Below are 13,912 nucleotides of genomic sequence, written 5' to 3' on the forward strand. Positions count from 1 at the left end.
AGAAGGTCAAACTTATACCTAAGCATTTCTAACCGCTTATTTAAGTTTATTAGCATATAAAAGTATTATACTCCATTACAAACCCAAACACAGAGCCATTAAAAAGGCACTTGATTATACGTAAGAACTCATAAATGTTTAAAACTAATTCCACCTAGAAGTTTCAGCTTAATCATTTTAAACAAATAACAGCAGAAGGCAGTGGTGATAATTTACCCTCTGCTCTAGTTTTTAAATGTGAATAATTAACCTTCCAGGAAAAAAGGCACAGAATTTTTAAAGCAGTTCAATCCAATAAATGTCCAATTTAGAAACAGAGCGGCACTGCTGGCACAGACTGCCACCTCTGATTTATTGCGGTGGCAATTCCCATGAAACCAGTCATTACTTCGGTTAAACTATTGGAGCATTAACGTCCTTAAGTTCTGCTTTCAGGCACTTCAATGCTGGATAATACTGATTTTTATGGAGATTATGGCTTGTGTAAAAGGCATAAAAATTCACATTTTTGCTACATCAAATATTGTTACCAAAAATGCTGTTACTACAGAGTTCAGTCTAAAAACATCAGTTTCTCACAGGTAGAACTGCTAATACTTAGTGATTGTTTCTTAAGGTTCATATCTAGAATTAAATATTTATTGTTGTACCCAACTATACAAAAGCTTTTGTTCAGCCGTAGCCTTATAAGAATAAAAGTAAGTGGTCCAGATGGTTTGGCACCTGTACATTATAATACAGAAATGCACATCTTTCCTGGACCTCTCCAGAGGAATCTAGTTACCAAAATATCCCCCCAAAATATCTTCAAAAGTGTCACTTCACTATAAGGAAGCTTCAGGGTGTCAGTATGCTGGTAACTGCCCCAGTGTTAATGACCTAATTACCTTCTTTCAAAATGAAGGAAGGAAAAAGGAATAGAAAGAAGAGGAAGAAGAAGAAGAGGAAGAAATAAAGAAACTAGAAGAGCAACCTGGTTTCTCTGCCCTAGAAGCAACTAACATTGGAAACAGACTGGACCAAGCTAAACATTGACAGCCACTTCTGGTTGGCCTTTGCCAGCCCAGGGTAGTGACATATGCAGCTGGCTTTCAGAAACCACCTACATGGGTGCAAGACCCAACCTCACCATTTAGAAGCACGTGACCTTGAATACGTTAATTATCCGCTCTGAGCCATGTTTTCCTTCATCCACCAATAGGAATGACCCCACAGACCTCCTGGAGTAGTAGGTCTAAGTGAGAGAACCAGCTCAAGTGCTCGGCCAGAGGTACTTTCCCATCCTGGGGTGTGAAGCACTAACACCTTAAACTGTATAGGGGTTCAGAATGAGTCACCCTAAGATGTGCTTGTGTAGCATGCAGATTAGTTTGAACTAAGGGCAACCGAGACTTTGAGGGTTCAAGAAAAACGTCCGCCCCCTCTTTAATTACCTAGAAGAATTTGAATCAGGGGCGTTACCCATAATAAGAGATTATCAGAGGTAACTTCTTTTTTCTATCTATCTATAGGGCAGGGCAAATTACTAATTACTGAACATCTGCTCTTCTCATCCTGCAGTGACCTTCTGAAGCCCTCACCTTCAAGGATGACATGCCTTACGTCATCCTCACCTTAGCGTATACCTCCTTTTAACTTTCTGTTCCTGACCCTCTCACGTACGTGGGGTCTCTGACCCGCTCGTGTATGTGAAGGTTTGTTACTGATGTTGATGATGCACCAGGGAAATCAGAACATAGCCAATGCTATTGTATTTTTTATTAAAAAACAAATTAAATAAATTGCTATATAAAATTGATTCTATATAAAATTGAACTGGAGTCCATAGTTCATGGTGGGGAAGGCTCAGAAGAGGGAGACGAGGCTGTGGTTGCAGCCAGTTCTTTTTCTTCGTATCTGGGAGGCAATTCAGAGGGGAGTTGTGGAGTGTGTGAGATCTCCGAAGATGACGTCATCCCGGAAATAGTGTATATGGACACGCGCTCGCTCGCAGAGGCTGTGCCTTGGCCCTCAGGCGTTGGGGTCCCGCTGAAAAGAGAACAAGAACATGAGAGGGAGGACAGGGAAAGAGTAACACACCTTGAGGAGGTTCTTTTCAAATGTTTGGGAGCATTTGCAAGGATCTAAGGAGTAATTTTATCCACATTCTATTATTTATAGATTATGTTTCAATTCCTTACCCATTATACTTCCCTTAGAGCTGATTATAACATTAAGACAGTCTCACTACTGTTGTCATTTCCTTTGTCATTGAAAAGACATGGAGTACAAATGTATCTATGCCATCCAACACACACATACACACACACACACACACACACACACACACACACACACACACGGGTACTGTTCTCTGCTATTTTGTCTTCTAAGGTGGCTAACATAAGGTATACAAACTTATGCAAATAGAAAATTAAATTAGGCCCAAAACTTGAAGGAAGCAGGAAGGCATACTGGTCAATGGAGTGGGCTCTAGCAACAGGCAGACCTGCGTCTGAATTGCCACTCTTCTGCTTTCTAGCTGTGTGATCTTGGGCAAGTGATTTAACCTCTCTAAGCCTCAATTTCCTCGTCTGTAAAATAGGGATGATAACAGTGTCTACCTGCTGAGGGGCTATGAGAATTACATGAGGTAATGCAAGAACATCCAGACTCAGGCACTCAGAAATGATAATAGCAGCAGTAGTAGTTTTTTAAGTTAATACACACTTATTTTGGGGCTTGGAGAAGTTCGTCATTGGAGAAAAGAGTAGAAAAAGTTACTAACAGGATTCTTCAAATGTCTGGAACCTAACCTCCCCTTCATCCAGGTAGGGCAATTCCTACACTCTTTCTGGTTGGACCTCCAGCTCACCCCCTAGTTGAAAGCCTGACAAGAACATGTGTCTTAAAACGTGAGTGACCAGCTAAGGCAGCACCCATCCCCGGCATGTTCACTGTGTTTTTCAGGTCCTGCTTTTCACTGCTTTCAAAAATGCACATCTCAATGTCTCAAAAGTCGGTTTTCACTGAGTCCTGCTCATCCAGTTTGTCCTGTGAAACTTTCCAGCAATCCTTTCTTCACTTCCTATATCCTGGTTTCCCATACAAGAAGGTACCGGAGACTTTGCCAGCCCCGGTCCTCCCTGGCACTTCCCAGAACACCTTCCTGTCACGCCTGCCCCTCCTGTGGACCTTCCACAAGCCTCTGACTTGTTGCCCTCCTGGTTTCAGCAACCTCTTCGCAGTTCCATCTCCAGCACCTCATCTCTCACAAGACCCAGCCTCTCCAATCTGCCTGAAAGTCCACATCTTGCTACCCCTCCACCACAAGCAGCTCACCATCTTCTCCCCGGGACACCAGACTCGTGTCCCACCTCCTTCTCAGAGACAGTCCACTGTCCCTGTCACTCCCCCTTGACATGATCTCTGCTTTCCCTCACCTGTCATCTCTATTCCAGGTTCCCTTCCACATCATACCCCCCACCCCCCACGCTCCCTCACCCCCCACCCCCCACCCACCCCCACACCCCTGCTTTCTAACCACCATAGTTCCAGGCTCCTGTTACCACAGGGCTGCCCTTGAGACTTGGCCACCTCCAGCCTTTCCCCATGTGAACTGCGCTCACTACTGCTTAGATCCCATTGCTCTGACTCCAGAACCTTCCACTAGAAAGCATTAGATTTCTGTTGTTTAATCTGAATCCAGGTACACCTCCTAATTTGCGGTACATGGGGAGCATGGGTGGGTAGGGGTGTGGAGCTTGTATTTCTCTTCAGTGAATCTGAGAAGGCTTGGAGGCCCAGGGTACAACTCAAGTTGAGAAGAGAAGTACAACTTGGTCGGGTCAGGGGGGCAGGCTGACAGCCAGTCACTCAAGTATCTCCATTAGACACTAAAACCCTCCATATTTGTTGGAGGTCTGCTGCACCCCACACCTCCCCATGATCTAACGCAGCAAGCAGGGTCCTCCCGAGCCATGCTCAGTGCTCAGTCTGGCTGACGGGTTGTTAAACCTTTCGAGGGCCAGCCCTGCTAGGAGCACAGAAGATGCTGAGGAAGGCTCCACCTTAACCTGGCATAGCCACTTTTATAATTTTTAACTTATGTGCTGCCCAGAGTGTCCTGAAAGGTACTGTTAACATTAAGGCAATAATTCTGACATAATGTCAGCAAAAAAGACACTCACACTCTGTTTACTCTTAAAGCTAATTTGGCTGGAATTCAGGTTATGGGCCTGAAAATGGTAAAATGCTACTCTCAAAGTTCAAATGGAAAGTCTTACCCATAGTTAAAAATACTGTAATAGGAAGGTGGATTTTCATTTGGAAGCAAACCATTAGCGTCAGGACCTCGTGTGACTGCAGAAGCTGAAGACTCAGGAAAGTAAGGTGGTGGAGGGGGTGGGAATATTATCACGGCATCACCTAAGGAAACACAATATTTTGTTGAAATAGATGAGTAATAAATGGAAACAAATTAGTAAGAGCAAAATAAATAAACAAATAAATTATACATTTGGCCCATCTATAGAAATGGTCAAAACACCTGTGCTAACTCCAGAATTTAAAAAGTTGGGCAGTCAGAGTCACAGAAACAGAGGGTAGAGGTTTCCAGCAGCAGAGGATGAGGAAAACTGGAGTTAGTGTTTAATGAATGTCAAGTTTCTGTTTGGGATGATAAAAAACTTTTGGAAATTGATAGTGGTGCCATGTTCACAACATTGTGAATGTACTGAATGCCACTGTACGCTTAAAAATGGTTAGAATGGTAAATTTTATGTTATATATACAACCACAATTTTTAAAAATAGTGGGCCTATATTTCACAGCAAGTCTGAGCTAAAGCACTTCAGTGAAGCATTTGCAAACCATGTACCTCCCTTGGGATGTCTACAGATTTAAAGCTTTTCTTATAACTTACAATTTTAATTCATCCAAAGTAAGCTGTTGGGTAAAGTGCCTTGTTCCTCAAGTTCTAGCCTCTGAACAAACGACAATAAGCTATCCTACAGCCTGTCACTGTTATTGCCACAGCTGTGGTTTATCCTCTTGTAGAGTCTTTTGTCTGCCAACATTTCACCCAAGCTTTATAAAACAAGGTCCAGCTCAAAGAAAAGCTTGTGTTTTGCATTTCTGTTGCTACTGTTCACTCCAGCACACACACCTGCATTTTGGGGAGGAGAAACTCGGGGCCAGATGCACGCTCTAATTTGTATTCTGATTCCAATACAAAATGCATGACATGAATTGACCAGAACATTCTAGACATGTGGCAAGCCACTAGGTAGAGGTCTGAGGGTGGCCTTTGATAAGTTGGAAGCACCAAATGACAGCTCAGGAGAAATGAAGGAGGAGAAAGGACTTCTCTGCTGGGAGGAGACCGGTTTGCACTGGCGGCAAACCTGATGCTTACCAAGGTAGGTACAGGATTCTTTAACGTTATTGGGGTTCCACTTGCCAGTTACCAACCCAGCATGGCCCTGACTGACTTACTTAACCCTTCTAGGCCTCAGCGGCCACACCTGTAACTTGCAGTCTGTAACTGTGCCAGCCTCAGAGGACAGGTAGAAGAACTGGATTCATGTGCGGGAGGTTAAAACTGCCGGGCACAGAGCACACCCTCTCAGCTGTTTCACACCCACACAGCTGCTTTCTTTACACTCTGCCAGCAAGTGGCACTTATTTGCATGTCTGAAGAAATATTCTCAACTGGCAGTCTTGGCAGAGGTTCCATTCCCCTCCTTGTTGCCTCAAGCACTACCCGGAAGCTAACTTAGCCCTTCAGAAAATACATTAATTCTGTTGCTCCTTCAGCAAGGAGATGGCCTTTAGATCTTACATTACTAACCTAAACTTAATAAAGCATATGGTTGTCATTTAATTTTCTTAGAAGTGCTTGGAAGGTCAGAGGGAGTGAGGTTAAGTGTTCAATTACATGTTATAGCACGTAGGATCTAGGAATAAACCTCTAAAACAGGCCAATCGCCTATGAAACACAAACAAGGAAATGCTCAAAGTCACCAGTTATCTCCGGGGCTTGTCCATCCTCTGCCCAGTCAGCTCCCAGCCCTCCCACAGTTTGCAATCTGCTTTCCCCCAGAAAGTAGTCCCATCTGCCCCTGGGGATTCCCTTTCACTGTGTCCTGCAGGACGTGATGTCCTCTGTGAGTTGAAAGCATGTAGCCCTCAAGAGAGGGCTGTCTCTACACCTGGTTATGTATCCAGGGTCCAGTCTTGGTTTATCTATTATAGAGGAGGGAGAGGGCTTCCAGTCTGAGAACAGCTGAATTCTGGGACTTAGCCAAGAACTGCCTCTTATTACCCCCGTTTCACTCATAAGGCAGAATTAATCATTGATAGACAATATCTAGAGCCTTATTAATTGTGCTAAAACGTATGCTTTCTAAAAATTTAAACCCTACCCCATAATATCAAAGGAGAGAAAACTAAGAAGTTAGGGTGCCAGATTTTCATAGGTTTTCATAGGTTTCATAGGGACTGAAAAGGTTAAATGGAAAAGATTTTAAACTATGCAGTGCCCACATCACAACTGAACCACACAGGAATCATCCCTTCCCAGCACCAGCAGCCCTGTTCCCTGCTGCCCCCTCCCCTCATTCCAGCCACCAGGAGGGAGGCTGGGCCCAGAAACTTCCGTGATAGCAAACCCAAAGGGCACACCTCAACATGTTCCCAACTAAATGGAAGACTATGAGCATCTCATAAGTATATTTACCTGTACCCCACTGTGTCTCCTGAAAGGACTAACAGTGTGTATATCAGGTGAGCTCTTTGCCCTGTAACAACTACCCAGAACACTTGGTGAAGATGAAACCAGCAGAAACAGAATTACAGCCCAGTGCGCTAGGGAGCGTGCTATGTGAGGGCCGTAGTATATGTGTGCCCGCCGCCTGGGTTTGATCCTGGCTCCGCCACTTGCTAGTTTGTGACCTTGGGCAAGTTATTTGATATCCCTGGCCCTCAGTTTCTTCACTCTAATATGGAGAGACTAAAAGTATCTGCCTCTGTGGGTGGTTGTAGGTATGAATGAATTTCACACAGTAAGTCCTTGAAGAGCACATGCTGAAGCACTTAGATGGATGTTTGGCATAGGAATAAACTTTATATATGTGTTAGTTATTAATACATAACTAATACAGAGGGGGCCAAAAAATGTATACACATTTTAAGGATGGAAGAAAACTGTATTAAAATTGTAATACGATGAATGACGCTAGCATTCATTTGCTGAACATCATCTTTTGAGCGAATGTCATACTACATATTGCAACCGTAATTCAATTCAACTTCAAAAAATAACACATAGATAACATCTCTTGAAATGTGCACATTTTTTTGGCACCCCCGGTATTTGTCTTGTCACCATACATATGTAAATGCACAAGGAAGTAAGCTGGAGCACCCACCCTGGCTCAGTGCAAGGACTGTCTGTGAATCCATCTGCTCTTGCTCTCCCAGGGCCAGTGCCACACAAGCCCCGCAGCCCGGGGAGCCCTCACCCCTACCCCCGGGTCTGTGCTTAGTGAGCACTGCTGGTTCCGGCAGGCAGCCCCAAACATGAGAAACATGTCACTTGCCACACTCCTTCTCTGTCCCCTCCATGGTTTCTGCTCTGTGATTCCCTTTACCCAGCCTTTAGATGTCATGGCTGTGGCTTCAGAGCTTTATCCTTTCAAAAGCAGGAGACTGAAAAAAAATAGTGATTTGCACAGTGATTGTGAGTGGGGTTTTTCCTTGGTTGTGTGAAGCCGGCAAAGCTACTGATGTTCTTTGCAGGACTGACTCTGGAAATGGTTATTGATTCTGCAGAACCCAAGAGATCCAACAGGAATTTCGAGGCATTCCATGAGGGAAAGAGTGACAGGTGTTGTCACATTTTATCTTCGTCTATGCCACTGCTTCCAAACTTTGTCCCAACCCAGAAGCCAAGGACGAAGTTACAGAAAACGAAGAACAATGCGGAAAACGGAAGGCCCCCTCAAAACATAGAAGACCCGTAGACTTGGGACAACTCAGAATCCTGGAGTGTTCGTGCTGAATCTTAGAAAGGCAATGCTTGTTTTATAGATATATAAACTGAGGCCATTACCAAGGACAGTCAGCCAGTGACAGCCAGGGATAAGGACCAACATGTCCAACAACACAAAGTGCCACAGGTTTCAGTGTGAGAATAACAGGGGAAAGAGGATCACTTGGCAGGTCCCTAAGGTGACAGAGGGTGTCCCAGGCTGGCCTTGAGGTTCTGCTCACTTTCCTCTTAAACTGCTCTGTGACCTCAGTCAAGGTCACTACTTAGTGTTAAAGCTTTTGCTAAATAATAAGGAATTACTGGGGGAAGACGAGGTGTACATGGGCTCCTATGGGACTTAGCACAGCAGCAGCATGTGTGTGTGTGTGTGTGTGTGTGTGTGAGAGAGAGAGAGAGAGAGAGAGAGAGAGAGAGAGAGAATGAATATCTAGGCTAGGCCCCAAAGGTACCCCGGTGAAGCCTTGATGCAACAGCCACTGTGATATGAGCAAGTACAGGAATGACAGCCACCCACCTACAGTGACCTGGACGGGCTCTGTGTTCTGGGTCTGTCTCTCTTCACTTTCGGAGGCATTCTGGGCCTCACTCAAGTTGTTTCTCTTCTTAACATGGGCAACCACGAAGAAACACAAGCCCACGAGCACAATTAAGGGTCCCAAGATCTGCAGGGACAGGAATCCACAGATCGGGGGCTCCGCGTTGGCAGTGTCTGTCTCATTCAGGGGTTCCTTCTCCCAGTCTGAGTCGCATCCAGGGACCCAAATGCCCAGTATGCTGATGAGCATGCCACTGGTCAAGAACAGGAACCCAAAGATGAGGCACTGGGCAAACTGGCGGCTCTCTCCACAGATGAAGGCTTGGTCAGGGTCCACCTGGTTGCCTCGCAGGCGTCCCTCCCGGAACTGAAGTAGTGCCCGGGAGCGTGCCAGGATCACAGCCCCAAGCCCAATGGCCGCACACGCAGGCCCAGCAACCTTCAGCACCATACTGCAGTCTGGGAGGGTTTCGTATTGGCATGCCTGGAACCCAAAGATGGACAGCAGGACTCCCACAAACAGCAGGATGGCACCAAAGACGAAAAGGAAGAAAATGAGCTTGCTGACATGCCTGTCTGGCGGGACCTCATCCGGCTCAGCTGCTGCAGGAGACATGGCCAGAAGAGGCCCCTTCCCCGAAGAGGGGTGGGATGTGTTTCCTTCCCTCCAATGGTTTCAACAGCTCTGCAAATATAACCAAACACCAAATTAAAGTGGGTACAGTAAAGTGGGTGACCCACGCTGTTATTCTGCTGGCCACTTCAGAAATCACACCAGGAAGAAATCACAGGGAATAGAACTTTACCCACTGATACACTGTAGAACAATGAGTTGGGTATGAGTCAGCACGACTGGCATTCAGCAACTCCTGAATATTTAATTTCATGGAGATATTCAAGGAGAGGAAATGCAATTACCATGCATCCAGGAGTTATCTTTTAAAAAACAAAAACCCTCACAGGGATGTAAAGTACAGCATAGGGAATATAGTTAATAATATGTAATAACTATGTATAGTTTTCGGGTGAGTACTAGACTTAATCGGCGGAATCACTTTGTAGGTTACATAAATGTCTAACCACTATGCGGTACAGTTGAAACATAATATTGAATGTCAACTGTAATTGAAAAATTTTTTAATTTAATTAAAAAACACCATACAACAAAAGTAACTGGGTGTGGCTTTTCCTGTTCTGAATCTTAAAAATTCACTCTCCCAGGGGAGAAAAACAATGGCAAGTGAGGGAAGAACCACAGGGATTATTTTTGATTTACAGACATCCTAAATTTATTTCATCACAGCCTTCTCTGAGCATTTCCACGCTGGTAAATTTTCATTCAGTAACTACCTTTCCATTTCCTGTTTTAGACCTTGGCATTTTCCATTCCATGCTTTATTCTAAGCCTACATCTACAGAAGACCCAAATTCAGCAGTTTCAACTGAAGGGGAAGGTAGTTCAGGAACACAGTGGGTTTGGTGGATACCAAGTTAATTCTGTCAAAATGTGATTCTTGAGTTCTCAAACAGGCACACGCAGGGGCGGCCTTGGCCTGAAATCTGGTGGTCCAGTTGCTTGGGCGTGGAATGACCCAGGGCAGTGGGGCACATACAGCAGGTCAGGCGGAGCCTTGCCTCGCAGGTGGGCAGGCAGCCTCTTGCTCCCCCTCTGTGGTGCCATCCACTTCCATGAAGAGGTTTAAGCTGTTAAAAGCACACAGCTGATAAAATCACCAGCTACAAAGCACTAAACAGAACTGGAACTTGACTTTGAAAGAAGAGTTGAAGTGAAATCAAGTGGGAAAGCACCTTCCAAAGTTCACCCAAGCCCTGTACTTCAAGGGTGTCTTATATTAAATGTACCCCGAGCAGTTGTTAAAGAGTTGACTAGTTTACATGGACTGACTTTATTAATCTTATTTACGCTAATGAATGGGATATTTTACCAGGATCTTTCAAGTTGGGCACTTGAAAAGACAACCCAAGTGTGGAGACTATTTGCGTTGCTCAAGGAAAGAAAAACTTTTAAAATATCTTGTGCCAGTTGCATCCATGGTCACATGAAGGAGCTCAAGATGGAGGCTGTAAAGTCAAGGCCATCTTGACAAACCCAAATCATGACCAAGTAGAGTCAGTTTAGGTAAAGAAAGCAAACAGCAGGTCTTATACTAGGAAGTACTTTTCCAGGAAAAAGCATGATAGAATCAAAAGGAAACTTAAGAGAGAAGGAAATATAGGAGGGAAGTTTTTCATTTTAAACTTGGACAAATTCTATTTATGAAGATGCAATTAAGCTGAGACAAAGACAGCACTGCACTAGTATTTTTTTTAAATTTCTGAATCATGCAATCTCTCTTGCTGGTTCCAGAGATAATAGTGATTCTCTGCTACAAAATCCTATCAGGAATTCACTGTATTCCTGGCACCTTCAACTTTGAATTGAGTCACAAGGCTTCAACGCTGTAAAGGCAAATTCCCAAATACTAGTAAAGAAAACAGAAGCCTAAAACTGGATTTGTAGCTTCTTTTCCATGGATTAGTGGTCTAAACACCTGGCATGTGTTAACCCCTGATCCAAAATATTGTGTTGGTAGTCTCTCTCTCTCTTTCTCCCTCTACCTCTCTCTTTTTCTCATAGATGCACCCACAAACGGACACATAGACATCTACACTAATAGAAAATTAAGCCTTTTCCAAATACCAATTTACACTTAATTTTCCCAACGCCAAATTCACCTCCCCGACTATCGGTTTTCCAAATCCGCACCCAGCTACATCCAGTGTATTTGGGGGGCCAGGCCAAGAAAGAGGCAAATGTCTTTTATGGGAAATAGCTTCGTGGGTTTCAGGGAACCCGAATGCAACAGCCCGGAGCGGCTGGGCGCGCGGCTCCCACGGGCACAGGTTAACGCTGGGTTCTCAGCGCTGGCGCCGCTCCTCGCACCAAGCCTCGGCCGTGACCCCGCAGCTCCCGGCCCGCGGTGTACGAGCGCAGGTTTCTGGGTCGCGGAGAGGCGGCGGCCGGGAGCCGCTTACCTGAGGCTTCGTCCTGCGTGCGTCCTGCCTGCGCCGGGACGCGTCCTGGGAGCCTGCCGTGGATCGGTCTTCGGGTCGGCGCTTGGCTGGGAAGCGCTGACCAGAGACAGCGGGTGGGCACAGGCCCGCACCGCACCCTCCCACCTGCGCGTCCAGGCGCCGAGGGCGGGCCGCCACTGTATTTACAGAAGGAGGCGGTGCCGGGAGGGTGCGGCGGCCTGGGGAGCCGCGAGCAGGGCAGGGCAGACTGGCGGGAGCTGGCCGCCACCGGGTGCTGCCCTTCGGGGGCCGGAAGCGCGCCTGGCGTGAGAGTGCACTGCGAGCCACCGCCTCCCGGCCCAGGGCTGGCGAACTTGGCCGCTTCCCCGCGGGTCACCGTGCGCGCCTGGAATCCAGGGAAAATGGGTAGCGCCGCTGCCTCCTGGGCCGCAGCCCCAGGAGAGTCGGGGCAACGAGTTGGGGTTCTCCTGGCTGTCGGAACAGCCGACCGAGATCCCGGCGGCAGGAAGGGAGCCAGATCCCCCCGGGCTAGGGCCCAGGAATCGGGGGAAGGGGAGTGAGAAAAGGAAGCATCTGACCCCCTACCGGCGTCGCCGCGGCCCAGGTGAAATTGGGTCCCCGCGTTCCCGCCGCTGCGCTCTCGGCCACCGTGCGGCCTGGGAAGGGTCCACCCAGTGGCTGTGTGGCCCTCCTGCCTGCCACTCCACAGACTTGACTTGAGGTCACTAGAGCAAGTCCCTCGCTGTGAGCTCCTGGACGAGCAGGTTAGGGACACACCAGGTCACAGAAAAGTGCGCTCCATTAGAATGTGAGACAAGCGTCCTCCATACCCTAGCAGTTCAGACGAGAACTACTATCTCCCAGACTAAAGCAGGTCCCTGGCGGATCCCGTGCAGGGTCAGCTCTGTCCCTTCCGCACTCACAGGTATGCGCACAGCCCTCTTTGGCGGTAGTACCCCCTTCCCGGTTCTCAATTGCTAATCATCCGCCGGAATTAACTTGGTAACTTTCCCTGCCCTTGAACCTGGCGATTCAGGAGGAGTTTGCTAATCCCCGTGCTGTTTGTAACCTGCCCCATGACACGTGACACGGATCTAACTGTGCCAGTTTCCACACCAGAGGTCAGGGTGCTGTGGAAGGTGAGTAAAAGGCCCAGTCCAAGATCCTGAGCTCCAGGAGCCCTGGGGACTTCCCCAGCCCTGCCAGTTCTCCCTCATTTCCTGCCCACTTTGCCTGAAACCCAATTGCATTAACTTTTTAAAAGTATCAACACTTTGCATACATAATGGAGCAAGTTGTTCCCAGTAGTTCTCACTGAGGGAGTGAGCTGGGTTTTAGCCAATTACCAGAAGTGAGAAGGAGACTTTCAAAGGGGTCAGAGGGAGGCAAAGAAGGAATAGTGGTTACCTGGGCTCTGAGGACAGAGGGCTGGGTGCTGCAGAGATGGGGCTTCCCCACACAGCATACTAGACAAGTTCCAGCACGAGAATTTGCTGGGGACACTTGCCACAGTGGCCAAATGTGGCCTTTTTCACAGCTGGCATGCCCTGGCCTCTGCAAGTCTCTGCCCTAACTGAAGGAGCACTGGTTAGGACTCTAATAAAAAATGCGAGCCTGTGACCCCATGCTCCTGCCATGTTCAGTGTTGCCCACTTTACCTGTAGCCTATGGCCCTTTCCTGTGTATCTCCAGCATCTCAGAGAAGGTTGGAGCCAGAAGGGGATAAGGGAGCTAAAAACAGTCATTTTTCAGTTGAGGAAACTGAGGCACAAAGACGTAAAGTGAGTCCATAGCTGGTTAATGTGAACCAGATGTACTGACCCTGCATTGTTCCTCCCGGCACACCTGTCACCCAGAAGACACACAACGCCACAAGTCCAGAAAATGGCTTTCTCTTACTTGGCTTTTAGATATTTACAACAACACAGACACTGTATCCCAAGGATATTGCAGCAATCTGTGTCCAGGGTGGAGATAATCCTGGGCAAAGTGTCAGGATATACCACCTTTTGGGCGAGCCTCAAAGTATACGTAGCTGACAAGCACATAACCAACAGTGGTGATCGCTCCACAGCAGCTGGCACTGGGCTTTCTAAAACCGCAGGCCTGGACTGTAGAATTTGCCCTCTCTACACGTGCCTGCTAACAACTCTTATTTAAAACTCGATCTCTGGTCCTGTGGTGTGCGGACCTGCAAAGGAGCCTGTTGATACAGCTGCCCCTCTGGTGCCACATGACTGCGGGCTGGCCACACATGACAGATTTGAATGTACTGGCACCAAGGACAATCAGATTAGCTTCCACTTGGA

The 13,912-nt window shown here is 47.0% G+C and overlaps 1 protein-coding gene and 1 long non-coding RNA gene across 2 annotated transcripts in view; one reads left to right on the forward strand and one right to left on the reverse strand.

Annotated features, from left to right (window-relative positions):
* LOC109445605 (uncharacterized) overlaps nt 1–8,541 on the forward strand; it is a 47,869-nt gene extending 39,328 nt beyond the window's left edge. The window contains exon 6 of the long non-coding RNA XR_012495094.1: nt 7,813–8,541. This is a non-coding gene — a long non-coding RNA (uncharacterized LOC109445605). The remainder of the gene's footprint in view (nt 1–7,812) is intronic.
* On the reverse strand, nt 1,744–12,642 carry TMEM171 (transmembrane protein 171). The gene is made up of 4 exons (XM_019728106.2): nt 11,604–12,642; nt 8,547–9,252; nt 4,266–4,407; nt 1,744–2,028 (listed from the first exon to the last, which is right to left on the reverse strand). The coding sequence occupies exons 2-4, from the start codon at nt 9,181–9,183 to the stop codon at nt 1,830–1,832; spliced, it is 978 nt and encodes a 325-aa protein (XP_019583665.2). The 5' UTR covers nt 9,184–9,252; nt 11,604–12,642; the 3' UTR covers nt 1,744–1,829.
* Between the last annotated feature and the right edge of the window lie 1,270 nt (nt 12,643–13,912).

Source organism: Rhinolophus sinicus, linkage group LG03 (assembly GCF_036562045.2).
Source record: "Rhinolophus sinicus isolate RSC01 linkage group LG03, ASM3656204v1, whole genome shotgun sequence".
Taxonomy (NCBI): domain Eukaryota; kingdom Metazoa; phylum Chordata; class Mammalia; order Chiroptera; family Rhinolophidae; genus Rhinolophus; species Rhinolophus sinicus.

Excerpts from the sequence above, each read along its gene's own strand:
- TMEM171 (XM_019728106.2), bottom strand. The coding sequence starts at position 9,183 with ATGTCTCCTGCAGCAGCTGAGCCGGATGAGGTCCCGCCAGACAGGCAT. Across the intron at positions 4,408-8,546 it reads GCCCGTCCAGGTCACTGTAG|GTGATGCCGTGATAATATTC; the intron begins GTGGGTGGCTGT and ends GTGTTTCCTTAG. Across the intron at positions 2,029-4,265 it reads TACAGTATTTTTAACTATGG|CGGGACCCCAACGCCTGAGG; the intron begins GTAAGACTTTCC and ends TTCTCTTTTCAG.